Source organism: Macrobrachium nipponense, chromosome 10 (genome assembly GCF_015104395.2).
Source record: "Macrobrachium nipponense isolate FS-2020 chromosome 10, ASM1510439v2, whole genome shotgun sequence".
NCBI lineage: Eukaryota > Metazoa > Arthropoda > Malacostraca > Decapoda > Palaemonidae > Macrobrachium > Macrobrachium nipponense.
Window position 1 is genome coordinate 22485738 of NC_087204.1, and position 14331 is coordinate 22500068.

Here is a 14331-nt window from a genome sequence, read left to right on the forward strand (position 1 = left end):
GTGCTTTATCACAGATAACAGGCTAGGATGATGGGCAGTCTGGAATGAAGAATTAATATTAAAGGACAGTATGTAGCCACTTAGGTGTAGTACAAAATTTATTGTACGTATGCAAACATTAAACACAACTGAGAATTCCTTACCTTCAGCAAAATGAAGACATGTAGGCCATGTAGAGGTCTGGTTTATGTAAGTCACAGGTGCATGCCAGTCTGGAATGATAAATGTAATACATATGATTATAGTATGTATGTTACATACATAACATGGTATTACATATGTAATAATAAAACATTAATAAAAAAAAAAATGTCCTTACCAAATTCTAGTGGTTGGCTTGCTTACTGGGATGGGCATATGTATGGTAGATGAGATGGGAGTGGCTGTGGCTATGGAGTAGGATGGGCAGGTGCTTGGGAGTCTGGAATGATAAAAAATATATAAAATGATAGAGTTACTACTGTAACTACTGCACATGTTATTACTGTTTGACATGTAGTGTGTAATACGTATGTACAATATAAAAAATGAAGAATTCTTTTACCTGAAGGAATGGAGAGGTGATACTACTCGTATCAACTGATTTGGGCTCTGGAGAGGTGATCTACTTGTATCAACTGATGAGGGAACATCTAGATCTGGAAAGAATGATAGGGTACATAAATATATAAGGGTGGATGTAATTGTCGCATATGTACACTTTTATAAAAAAGAGAATTCTTTTACCTGAGGAATGTGGAGAGGTGATACTACTCGTATCAACTGTTTTGGGCTCTGAGAGGTGAATACTACTTGTATCAACGATGAGGGCACATCTATGATCGAAAGGAATGATAGGGTACCTACATATATAGTGGATGTAATTGTCGCATATGTACACTTTTAATAAAATAAAATTTTCCTTTAGCAATTTATAAAACATTTTATACAAATTTGTTAAGGATTCTTTACCTGATGAATAGGGCGAGGCATCAAAACCATGGAAAGGCTCAGGGTCATCTGGGTCGCTGTCACTATCAAAGGGGTCTGAAATGAAAAAAAAAATAATAAGGTTATGCAACATCAAACACATTGTACCACTATGTAAGTTAGTGTACGTATGTATGTAGGGGTGTAAACAATTTCCAACATGAAAATGAGAAAAATGAAATTGCTTACCTGATTGTACACGTACAGGTGGACGGGCTGCTACAGAGGGTCCAGGTACAGGGGGATTCTGGAACTGTGGACAGGTAGTACAGGGAGATATGGAACTGTCACAGGTAGTACAGGGAGATCTGGAACTGTCACAGGTAGTACAGGGGGATCTGGAACTGTCACCACTTCTGCAATAAAATTACAAATGATGAAAATTAATGAAGTTACAATTTACTCTTACATTTAGTTGTTACATTAAAAAATGAACACATTTTAATATGTACACTATGTAAACACATAAATTAGTAAAACAGTTCAGAATTCCTTACCAGGACTAGGAGTGGGAGGTGGTGGTACTGGAGACTTGTGAAAGAAAGTGTCAAGCCTGGACTGCACACTTCTCTTCGTCTGCTTCTCCTTCAGGGTCTCCTTGTAGAAAGTTACCAAGTCTAACATTCCACGTTTTATTTTTGTCAAACCTGCAACGTTAGGTCTTCTGCCTCAAAAGAAGCCAAGGGCTCCTTCATGAGTAAAACCCTCTGACAAGCCGCTTTCAACAGTTAATGACCTTGGCTTTTGGTCTGGTGGCCGTGCCAGGCCGGTTCCCTTCCTCTAATTCATTTGGTTGTTGTTCAAGTGTTCAAGTAAGTCCTCTGCAGACAATTCCTCTCCATGGGAAAGCCAGCAGCTCTGTTACATCATCAGGTTTCAAGATCTAGTTTTCAGCCTCTTGCTTAGCCCTACGATCTTCCTCGTCACAGTCTCGACGTCTTCTGCCTGGTCAAAGCCTTCAAAACTGTGCACAAACTGTGGACACAGTTTCTTCCAGGCCCCATTTAAAGTGGTCGTCTTCACCTCGTCCCAAGCACTTGCAATATTTTTCACTGCATCAGCAATGTTGTAGCCCTTCCAGAATTGCTTCAGTGTCAACTCCTTGTTAGCTTCTATGGCCCTCAAAGCAAAACGTATGGTCCTTCTAGGTAGTAAGCCTTGAAATTAGCTATTACTCCCTGGTCCATTGGCTGTATCAGCGATGTGGTATTGGGTGGGAGGTACACCACCTTCACATTAGGGTGCATGTCGCTCAAATTTGAAGGGTGACCAGGGGCATTGTCCAGGACTAAGAGGGCCTTAAAAGGCAGACCCTTCGAAGTCAAATACCGCTCCACTGCTGGCACGAAATGGTCATTGAACCAATCTTCGAAGACCATCAAGGTAACCCAAGCCTTCTTGTTTGATTTCCAAATCACAGGGAGTGACTCTTGAAAATGCCCTTGAATGCCCTGGGATTCTCGGCCAAATACGCCAGCAAGGGCTTCAGTTTCAAATCGCCACTTGCATTGGACCCAAACAGCAAAGTCAGTCGCTCCTTTCCAGCTTTATGGCCAGGTGCTGACTTCTCCTCCTTGGAAAGGTACGTTCGATTTGGCATTCTTTTCCAAAATAATCCAGTCTCATCACATTAAAGACTTGGTCAGCCGTGTAACCACCATCCTTAATTATCTCAGCCAAACCACCTGGAAAACTTTCTGCTGCTTCGCTATCAGCACTAGCAGCTTCACCTTGCAGCTTCACATTATGCAAATTTGCACGAGCCTTAAAACGGTTAAACCAACCTCTACTCGCGGAAAATTCACCACCAGCACTGCCTTCGCCAAACTTTTTCACTACTGCCTCATGCAGCGCTCTAGCCTTCTCCTGGATCACACTTAAGCTCACCGGAACACGTCGCTGGTAAATTTGCAAAAATGGCAAGGAATTTCAGCAACGTCTTAGCACACAACCGACTGAACTTCAGGCAGACACGCGATTGAAGTGGCGTCCTTTCGTATTGTTACGCTTAGCGTCCTCTCGCCGTCCGAGGTCGTTGTTCGGTCAATTTACCATACAGTTTAATAGCGTTAATTAATTTTATGCACCCTCCGCTCAAAAAACTAGTTTTCTGCTCTGAGGTATCGTTAAAAAGCATAACAAAACGTCGTAACCTTGGAATTTGTGTTGTAATCTAACCAGAAACTTAGTTTTTTTAATTATGTACTGGAAACAAGCAATGATTTTTCATTATTTGCGCTTTTGGACTGTTTTAAACTGCGCATCCCAAGCTAGTGTATTCATTCGCCCGCAAACTAGTTCCGCATATGCGGCGTCACTAAAAAAATTTAAAAAATACGAAAAAAAAGTGTCAAAAATCATCATAACCTCAAAATTTTTGTTGTAATGTAACCAAAAACATATTTTTATTATATACTGTGCTAAACTATAAAGGATTTTTATCATAGCATGCGTTTTTTAAAAGCGTTGTTAACTCGGAGCGTCGGAAGCGTCAGCGTCGTAACCTCGGAACAAGCGTCATAACCCAGGACAGATTTTCCATTGAATATTTAAGAAAAAGCGTCGTAACCTCGGAACGTCGTAAGCCGGAACCGTCGTAACCCGGGGACCGCCTGTAATAATGTGAAGTGTTTCATTTCCCTATCTGTTCATCTTGAACTACTGTATAATATTTTAATGAAATGCTTATTGAATTGTTCAAAATTTGGTCAATGTCTTATAGAAAAGCTTACCATAGTTCATTATTGACATTCACAATTGAGTGTATTTTACATTTTAATATTAGCATCTTAATGTTGTGAACTTGAGCACCAAAACTGTATGTAATATTATGTTGATTTAGATCAGTAAGTCTTCATTTTTAGATCAGTCAAGTCCCTGTTTTTTTTCAACTCGAGGCGAGAACAGGTTTTGTCCGATTATTTTGTAAAAACTGTGGATTATTTGATAATATATGTACAGTAGCTAGTAAATATGTATAATGAAGGTAAGGACATCATATATAACTAATCTTTGAAAATCGTACTGTGTACTGCATAATGCACATTAATTTTTATTTTTTTCAACAGTTTACATTCAAGATGTCCTTGACATGACAACTACCCCATGCATATGTTCCAAAGGTGACCTTATAAAGATATCCGAAATGGCAAATGTAAAAAAGAAGTCTACCTCAGATTATTTAGAAAAAATAAAAACATCTGTAACCCCAAATTTCTCTGAAACAAGTAGTCAGTTGGAAAATGGAAGTGGTGGTTTAGATCACAGAGGCTATGCATCAGATATGACTGAAAGAAATGTCAATAGAAATTATCCAGAAACATTTTTTGATTCTGAGAGAAGTAATAAGGACTCTCAAATATTAACTAATGCAAGACAGACAAGTGAGAATTGTGATAGATTTAAAACAGTTAGTGAGCCTGTTGACAATGTAGTAGGTAGTGCTACTGGTTTGCATCAGCCAAGTCAGTGCCCTAAATGTGACAATTGGAGATCTGTGATTATTATGGTACCAGTAAGACTTGGAGGGGAATCTTTAAACCCTATATATGCTTCATCTGTGTGTTCCTTGTTCACTCACGAACTCTGCATTGGCATCATCGGTGGGAGACCAAAGCATTCGCTGTATTTTGTAGGATTTCAAGGTAGGAGTTTCATATTTTTTATACATGTATATCTGTAATCATGTGTTCATAATGCTTAAAACTCATTCCTTATCAGGGAGAACCAAGATTCAGTCCTTAAGCAAGATGGAGCAGCTTATGTCTGCTTAAGCTATTAAAATCCTTTGTGCCTTTGGTGACCTAACCAGTAGATTATGTACCTAATGTAGTTGGTTAATAGTGGTGAGTTGCTGCCAGGGTGGAGAAGTATTTTGAAATGTCAAGCTTATAACAATATATATAATACATACTAAGAACTAGGATGGTAGTAGATACTCTTTTCAGACTCCATAGTATAACTCCATCAAAAAGGAAAATGACATATTGGTAGAAAAAAATGTGTGTACCGATGTAGTCATCTCTAGTTTCACTGCACTAATAGATCCAGAGGTGATGAAAAGGGGTGAAACAGATGTGGGTAATATCCAACCCTATTAGCATGTTAGCTCACCACAAACCTTAGTCTGATCTTGAAATTTATTTTGCAGACTGTATGCACACACATCTTCTGTATTAAAAATTACATTTAATTTACCGTAAATTAGTGAATGCCTTTACGAAAAGTTCATAGGCTAGGCCACAACAAAAGGGTATGTAGCTAAACAAGACAGACAGAGCTGGAGAAGTATTTAATTGTTTTAAGACAAAACTACAATACAGTAAAGGCTGCTACCATGTGTAAAGCACAATGTAAAAAATCTACAAAAAAGACTGCATTGCATTTCATGAATTGGTAGATGTCTGTTAGGCTACTGTTCTTGCACTGAAATTGAGTTGGAGGGGGAGAAGCATAATAATGGCATATTTACTTAAAAGCTGTGTGCAATAAACATTTTAAAATCATTTTGTATTCTGAATTAAACTGAAATGTTTACATTGGCAATAAAATTTTAGATGATAATACACAAACACATTTGCAGTGTTGTAGGAAGATAACTAACACTCAGACTTCACTTCCACTCCAACAATAGTCAATGCGACATATTACAATCTCCCTAACCCTGTCATTACTCAGTCAGTCAGCACTTGCAATAAGCTATTCATCATACATACAGTACAGTAGAACTCCAGTCCCCTACCGTATTAGAAATTGACATAATCAATTTCAATGCGAATTTTTTTTTTTAATTTTGTAAACAAAAGTGGTTCAGTCAGTCGCTGCTAGTTGGCGTTGTTGTTTAAAGCCAGCTCACTATGCTGCTATTGTACAGAAATATTTCGCTAGTTTTTGCAGCTTTCTGCACTGTATTTTGATTTAATCATGGTTCCCAAGACAGCCATCGTAGACAAGCAGAAGAGGAAAAGAATAAGAACCACAATAATTGAACTTAAGATTATTGAAAAGTGTGAAAAAGGATTTTGTATGACCAATGTAGTGTCTTATTTCTAATATATTTTATTAATTTAATATAATAATTAGGCTTGTTTTTCAACATTTTATTATTAGCAACAAGTGTTTTGTCTACCCAGTGCAGTGCATTCTATACCTAGCCTTGGTATAGAATCCGCAAATAGTTGGAATTCCTTTAAAAACGGCCTATTTTGATAGGTAACTTAAGAAAAAACCACTAAAAATTTTTATACTACCTGGTTTTTTTAATAGTTTTATCACAAAAAGTGCATTTTATGATAAAACTGATAAAAAACCAGGAATTTCTGGATATTTCCCATAGAAAAATGCTGCAAATTTCCCGCTAATAATAAGTTGATATGGTCCAGAGAGAAATCTGTGAATCCACGAATACGGGGCCCCACTGTATACACTTAAAAATAATAAAAGAACATTTAATACATTATACTATTTAACTCTGAACTTATCTAATTGTATAAAAAGGCAAGGTTAGGGTAATAACTGGTGGTCAAGAACATTTTCATCCATTTTCAGTTACTAATTTCTTATGGAAAATATTTATTCAGATCTCGACTGAATTGCATCTCAACGCTTCTTCTGGAACGGATTAGCGTTGAGGTCCAGGGTTCTACTGTACTAAGTAAGCTCACCTAGCTTAGCAGAGGTTATTGTAACAGTAGTTTGCTCCCACTTCCAAACACTTCCTTTACCCTTTACCCAGATTTTTGCACTTAAGCAAACTTCAGTGGTTGTGCATTTAAGTGTGTATGCCAATGTGCACAGTAACAAGCAAGGTTAAGGGTATAGCGCATTTACAGAAGTGGGTAGGTGAGGTATTGTATTACTGTACTGTAATTGAAGTGAAACATTCAGTAGTCATGCATCATATTTATTGTTTGTTAATTTGGTTTCCTCAAATGAAGCATTATCATTTTAGAAGACTAAAAATAATTTTTATCATCAATTTTACGTCTAAATAAAATGTTGAAATTTTCAGAGGAGCATTTGATTCATCTGGATCCACATTTGTGTCAAGATGCAGTCTCTCTGACCCAGCCAATCACCCCAGTGTCTACCTATCACTGTTCTTCTCCTCGTAAGATGTCCCTATCTCGAATGGATCCTTCTGCTACCCTAGGATTTTATTGCCACTCTCGAACAGATTTTTTGCGCCTTATGGAAGAGTTGCCGGAAGTGAGTAACGATTGTGTAGAATTTTTTTCATGTAGTGCTTTCTTAAGACTATTTTCTCTCTCTTTCTCTACACTTGGATTTAAAGGTTGCAGGTACTACTACATATGATGTAGTGCATAGATCTGTCAAAGTATCTACCTCTTAATCTGACAAACATCCAACCATTTGAAAAAAAATTTATTACTAACAAGCCTTCATAAATGATGGCAGTTATGAATTGTTGATAGAATCTCCCATATTAGTCTCTTAGTGACAAAGGTGGTATGTATGTCATCAGTGTATCTTCACCCTTGCCTTGCTATTGTAACCCCTCCTGTGCAGCTTAACTGATTTCTGTTAAAATTGAAACAAAGGTAGACCAATATAGTACACAGATTTGTGTGAAGGGATATTGCCTGTCTGATTGCCAAATTGCATTTTGAAATAATTTGCTCAGGGAGCTGGTAGAGTACATGTGTTGCCATAGCATTAATCTGAGAATGCTTGTTAGGTCTGTATTTAAACCAGATTTTTAGAAGAGAGTGGCCAACTCATTCCCATGATTGTAGGCTATCAGACTCTTGTGGTACATACATAAAATAAACACCAGGCCAATTTCTCCACTTGCCTCCTTAGAATGATGATGCAGGCTTTTATATAGAATTAAAATATTTTTTGCTTGTGTATTGTTTTTATCAATTCTAAGTTAGTTACTGTGTATTTATTCTTTTCATGCCAGCTCCTCACACCCAAGGAACCAGGGTATGAGTACCCAATATTTGAGTTTATAGATGGACGGTCAGAGGATGCTGATGCCCTCGCACGACAGCTGACAACCGAGGATGAAATGGCTGCAGCTTTCCCTAGAGACATGCCTCTGCTCCCTCAAGACTCAGAGGAATTTGTATTTATATAATTACATAACATGTAGTAGCTGTTTGTAATTATATATTTGTTACCTGGATTTGTTTCAAATAAATTATTATGTACTATAAGAGAATATATAAATGTACAGTTTGGTTATACCAGAATGGTATGAATTCTCATGTACAGTTTTACTGTTCACGCACGAATCCCTATTGAGCTGCTGTGCATATTATTGTACTAAGTTGATTATATGGTGTTATGATGCATTTGTCTGTGAAATATCATTTGGAGAAAATATTCTCATTTTAGCCATGCATTCATAATTTATTATTATGAGGCAAATTTTGTAAAATATCCTTTGAAAAAAATATTCTCGTTTTAACCAATCAATCATCCTTCATTGTTAGTTCATCCAAAAGTCAAAGGAAACTTTTACATATTGCAGAATCCCAGAGATACCCCAGCACTTTTATGGTGACTGTAATAATTGCAGGCTAACCATACTCATGTGGTGTGTTCTTTTTAAATTATTTGCATTATTCCATTCTTCTCTCATAAGAATGAGCACGTGAGATAGTTATTTTATAGAAGGGTCTACAGCTCTTGCTAAATGAAAAAAAAAATCATCATTCTGAGCATATGACCCAGCTGGTCTGCACCAATTTACCAATAATGTGTTTTTGTTTTGAGATACGTTTGTCTTCATGTTTTTTAAAGTGCATGCTTATTTTATGTGAATGTAAAAAGGATATGTGATTTCAGGTGCCTTTTTGTTGGATATTTGAGACTGTAAATGACTGTAACTTATTTATTTTGTAACACCAATAATATTGCATAACCACTTGCATTTGAGCTTGAATTACATTATACCTCATTGATATTTGTAACAGATTAGTTGCTGTATTTTGAATGCAAAAAATTAGAGTGCAATAACAAATAATGATGTAGACATCTTTATGGTTAACCTTGACATACCAAAATGATGTCTGTTTTGACAGTGTTAACATATTTTTCTTTTTTTTACAGTGACTTCAGAAAGAAGCATACATGTACTAGTAAATCATTCAAATCATCTGTTTTTGGGTGACTGAGCTGACTGAGATATTGAACAATTAGACATTTCCTACAGACAGTCAAGTCATACCAATTTATTAGGAAGGAAACAAAATTAAAATTAACTATAATAAATATAGTTACATATATCATAATACATATATTAAAGTGCCTGCACTAATTCACAATACTGTATTAAATGTACGCTTGCTATAGAAATGAAGTAAGCAGAGATATAGTAGTATTTAATTATACATGCTGTGCATAAATGGACTACAATCCTGTGAAGTCTTTATAAGATGGCCAATTGAGGACTAGTATTATTAACTAGTGTGTGAGTTTGTGAAACATATGGTAACTGAGGCTACCATATTTTGATAAGAAGGTACATACGTTCGATTGAAGATGATGACTACTGTAACTTTAGTTGTTGTTCTAACTAAACTTTCATCATTTTACAATATCAAAAGGAAAACATGGAATTTATTCATGTCAACCATTACCACAGAGTTATTAATCAATAAAAATTATAATTTTAACAGAAACTTAGGGGCTGTTTATCTTTTTGGTTCCTTAATTCCATTTCAGCCAATTGGCATGTTCAGGTCTTCAGTGACTTTTAATCAATATTTTATACACACCATTTATGTCAGCTTAGCACAATATGGTTGGCATTGATTAAATGGAAAACCTAAATCTAGCGACAATTGAAAGAAAGCAAATAAAAATCTATGAAGAGACCATAGAGAATAGCTAAAGGCAGAAAGCAATGAAGGTGAGAGGTTGCAGGAACTCTTAAAAAATAATCTCGCACAAGAAACAGCACAAGGTAAGTATGTATGTACGTAGTGTTACTGTAGGTAGCCGAATCAAATGTAGGGAAAAAATCAAAGAAACTCCTGAAAAAACAAAAGATATAATACACGTAGTAAAGCACAAGTGGTGGAATAGAGCAGTAGAGCATCTAGATTTTGAAGTAAAGATATAAACCACCTTCAGGGACGACATTTGTTTGTCCCATCTTTAGTACTAAACTGCAACTTTTGTAACTGACCTTGACTTTGCACTTCTTTCCCCTATGGAGAATCCTTTATGTCCCCATCAGCATAATTTTCTTCCTTTACTTTTCATCAGTTCCATTTGGAGCCTTTACATATAATTTGTCAGATAATAATCATGTCATGCTCCAATTCCCACCCTTCATTTGTGAGTAAATCCTTTTCTTCCATCTCTACAATTTCAGCTTTTCTTTCACCCTTGAACAAGTCTAGATGTGTGATGCAATATGTTCAAACATTCATGACATGACTTTCCAAGACATCAGGTTTCCACTGAGTGGAGAGCTATACTCTAAATAGATGTTTTAGTCTTCCAAATTTCTTCTGTACTAGGCCTACATCATTTTTTTTCACCTAATCTATAATTAAACTTGAAAAGTTAGCATTTAATTTTTTTTATTAGTTCATTACCACTGTAATTTTAGTCAAGGCTTTTCGTATTTATTTAGAAAAGCTCCCTGAATTTTTCCACCTGAATTCTCCCCTCCCAGTGATGCAGTTTCTTTCTCACTACAGTTCTCTATTTATTTTTTATCCAACTAATGTATGTATTAATCTGGTGCCTACTGTTTCCTTACTGAACTTTATTCAAGGACTTTCACTCCATATTTTCAGAAGTCTTTACTGCTATCATCACGTATCATTACAAACTCGCCTCAATCGTGCATCATCCTTTACCAAAACTTTTTTTAATTTCCTTAATTTATGTTATGCATTTTGATGAAATTCCAACCAAGATAGTGTTCGGTTTTTTACCCACCTTGCACGGTTTTCACTCGTAACTAAGTCATTTTGTTTTTTCTCTCTAATAAAGTTTTATATTTGTAGACAGGATGCAATCTTTTATCAATATGCCCCATAAAGTTTTTATTTTTACCTAATAGTCTTCCACTTTTGCCTGTCACATTATGATTTTTATCTCTTTGAGAAAGCCTTCATTTTAAAAGTTAGTATCCTTAATAAATCAGTCGCTTCTCTTTTGTGTCCTTTAATATCTTGTATCTTACCTAATGATACAAGATTTTTAATTTTTTATCCACTTGAACTATTGTTGAACCTAATTCAAACTTGAAAATACCTCCACACACTTGATCAATGAAATGGTCTGCTGCTGTAAATGTCTATAAACACATGAATATTTATATGCCATTTTTAAAAATGTGCAACTCCAAAATTGGACAATTCAAAGGTTTGCTGTTAATGGCCTTCAAACACATGGCCAATAAAATGGCCTGCAATTAAAAAGGCTTCCAAACACATATGCAATCAAATGCTGTTTTCATCTGTAAATAAAGTAATTATTCTATTCTAAGCTAAGGCATAATCTTTTTTTTTACTGTATGGGTCCAATTATTCTATTCTAACCTAAGGCATAATTTTATTTCTTTTTACTGTATCCCATAGTCCTTTTCTACCCATATAATTTGCAGGAAATTCTCAACAAGGCTTTAATTATTACACCATGGGATAATGAGCCACTTGTAATTCAGTGCTGAATGATGATATTTCATAATTAAGGAATGATTATACGCAAATAGGAATCTATTTCTATAGAGTAAATCACTGTACGGATCTCCAGTAAGGACAATTAGTAAAGTAATTGCAAAAGTGACGCTAAGAAATATGCCTTTGGCATAAGGAGATTTAAGTGTTGATACCTGGATGTGAAAGAGAGACTAGAGATCCAAGTGCAGAAATGTGGATGAAGAAGAAATATGGGTACAGAAATTTGGATGCAGAAAAGACTTGGGTGTATAATTGTGCATGCACAGATTTCTGGGTAGAAACTGGGATATGAGTGTGGATGTAAAGGTGGGTTCAGTGAAGTGGATGCGAAAGAGTTTTGAGACTACAAATGTAGGTGTGTACATCTAATTTAAAACTACGTATATATGAATCAGGATGGGGAAGAGATTTATGCATAAAATGACAATGTTGAGAAGGGATTTAAGCGTAGAAATGTGGATTATGCATAAGAGAAATTAGAGCGTAGAAATGAGGATGCAGAAAACATTCAAATGTAGAGGTCAGCAGTGGAAGAAATCTTATGGTCGAAATATGAACATCGAGATGAGACTCGAAAGTTGAAGTGTCTTAGTGCAGAAAAGTAGGTACAGAGAAAACTTTGGGGAGGAAGGATTTGAGCCTAGTTATACAGATGTGGATTCACATAGACTTTAGCTGTCTAAGAGTAAACAAATGACAGAATTTCAGGCTGGACACTTCAATCAAATGTTATCAAACATTTTAAAGAAGGTAACTTTAAATTTCGGGACTTGAATTGAGAAGGGATTGTTTGGAGAACTGGTTTGACATAAAAAATTGAAGTTGGGGGTAGACTTTTTAAGAATGGTGACAGGAAACGAAGGGGGAGCAAAATAACTGATGCAAATAAATCTTATAGTCACAGTTATGGGAAACATGGCACATTGAAAATTATGGCATAATATTTAAATGTTTTGCCCTAAAAATATATTTGTACTAACACTGTTACCAATTCTACTTTTATTACTATCAGTAATAACAATAACATCAGCAGCAATAATCACAACTTATTGTCAAACATTCATACTTACACAACACTGGTAAAACCAAAAACCAAAAATAATCTGTCTCACTTGAACTACCATACACTCAAGTTCAGACTGTAGTTCTCATACTTATCAAAGTCACTGAATGATAAGGTCTAAGACGTACATTCAGACAACTTCATATACTATAACATATCAAACAGGACTGATTTTAACCTTTGAGGGCATGCCAAAGGCCACTGTGTGATGGTCAGTGGTTTGGAAGGGGGAGATAATAACCACCATTCAAACTCATGGTAAAATATAAGTGGAAATGCTTCAAGATTTAACCGCTTGTCAGGGAATTCCGAAGAAATTTTTCCCTGGTAAAGATAGCACTGCTTATTTGTGATTAGGTATGGTTAAAAACAAACTTCCAGAAATTTGGGAAAGGATGCGCTTTAATTACAAAATTTTAATATATTAATACCACATGGTTATGAATTAAAGATAAATTATTGAAATAAGGAAATAAACAAATAACGAACAACAAAAATATTAAGTAACTTATTTGTCTGACACCCTTTTAATATCAATTACCAAAATAAATCACCGAATGTCTTGTTACGAATAAATACCTCAGCAATTGCTAAAGAAAAATAATCCTTACAACACAGTACATAACACAAGTCACTGTTCATGGGTCTCTATGACATTTATCATACGCTAGATAATACACCAATTTGAATTTCTGATTCAGCGTCACTTATATAACGTATGCTTCAATGTAACAACGGGAACCTGTGATAATAGTTCAAGTATTTTCAAAAAGTGCAGTAATTGATCCGGGTTTGTTTAAGGTCATGCACCGTTTCCCCAAGGGTCGAGGATTACCCTAGCTGAAACAAAAGGAAAGAAACATACTTTGTGAAATTTAACTACACTTATGATTAACACTACACTTATTTTAATAACTTAATTCGAAGAATTTTAATTAAATAGGCACTTATGGACAAATTCAAATACATTTTTAAAGACTTAAAAATTTTAAAGATAAACACATTTCACAAAAACTGATATAACTATATTCCGTATAAACACATGCAGTTAATCCACTTACTGCACGGCTAGGTGATTATAACGTGACTAAAGAAAATACCAAATTTATTTTTCCAAGTCTATTATGGAACGGAAATACAAGGACAAAATCTTTAACAGAAACTTCGCAAATACTATAACTTCAAATCCAGTCAATAGATGGTGTTACTAACATTATGAAATTCCCTGACACTGCTTATCTTCCAGGTTGTCTGCTGAAGAACAGGTGTCATTTTCTCTAAGTGATAAGGTAGAATGCTCTCAGTTTCAAGAATTTTTTGTAGAGTGGGAAATATATATCTCACAAGTAGGAATGATTTCTTAAGGACAACATTGAGTCATTTTTTATACTGAAGAGGATAAGCTACAGGAACTCAAGCTCTTCCATGATGCCAATTTCAGAAACTGTAACGGTAAGGTATCATAGAATCACTATACGTACTGATATATAAAGTGGACGCCCTGTTTTCATGGGGAATGTGTTCCAGATCCCCCTGTTAATAACTAGAATCCATGAATTCTTAGAACCTCTATAAAAACTCTCAAAACTGCCTATTTTCTTAGTTCAAAGTCAAGAAAAACTTATACCT

The 14331-nt window shown here is 35.4% G+C and overlaps 1 protein-coding gene across 1 annotated transcript in view; it reads left to right on the forward strand.

Moving 5' to 3' along the window:
* Nucleotides 1-8869, forward strand: part of LOC135223463 (cysteine protease ATG4D-like) — a 39166-nt gene extending 30297 nt beyond the window's left edge. The window contains exons 7-9 of the mRNA XM_064261884.1: nt 4038-4613; nt 6980-7176; nt 7895-8869. Of these exons, the coding sequence (XP_064117954.1) occupies nt 4038-4613; nt 6980-7176; nt 7895-8071 (950 nt within the window). The 3' untranslated portion in view covers nt 8072-8869. The remainder of the gene's footprint in view (nt 1-4037; nt 4614-6979; nt 7177-7894) is intronic.
* Nucleotides 8870-14331: the final 5462 nt, after the last annotated feature.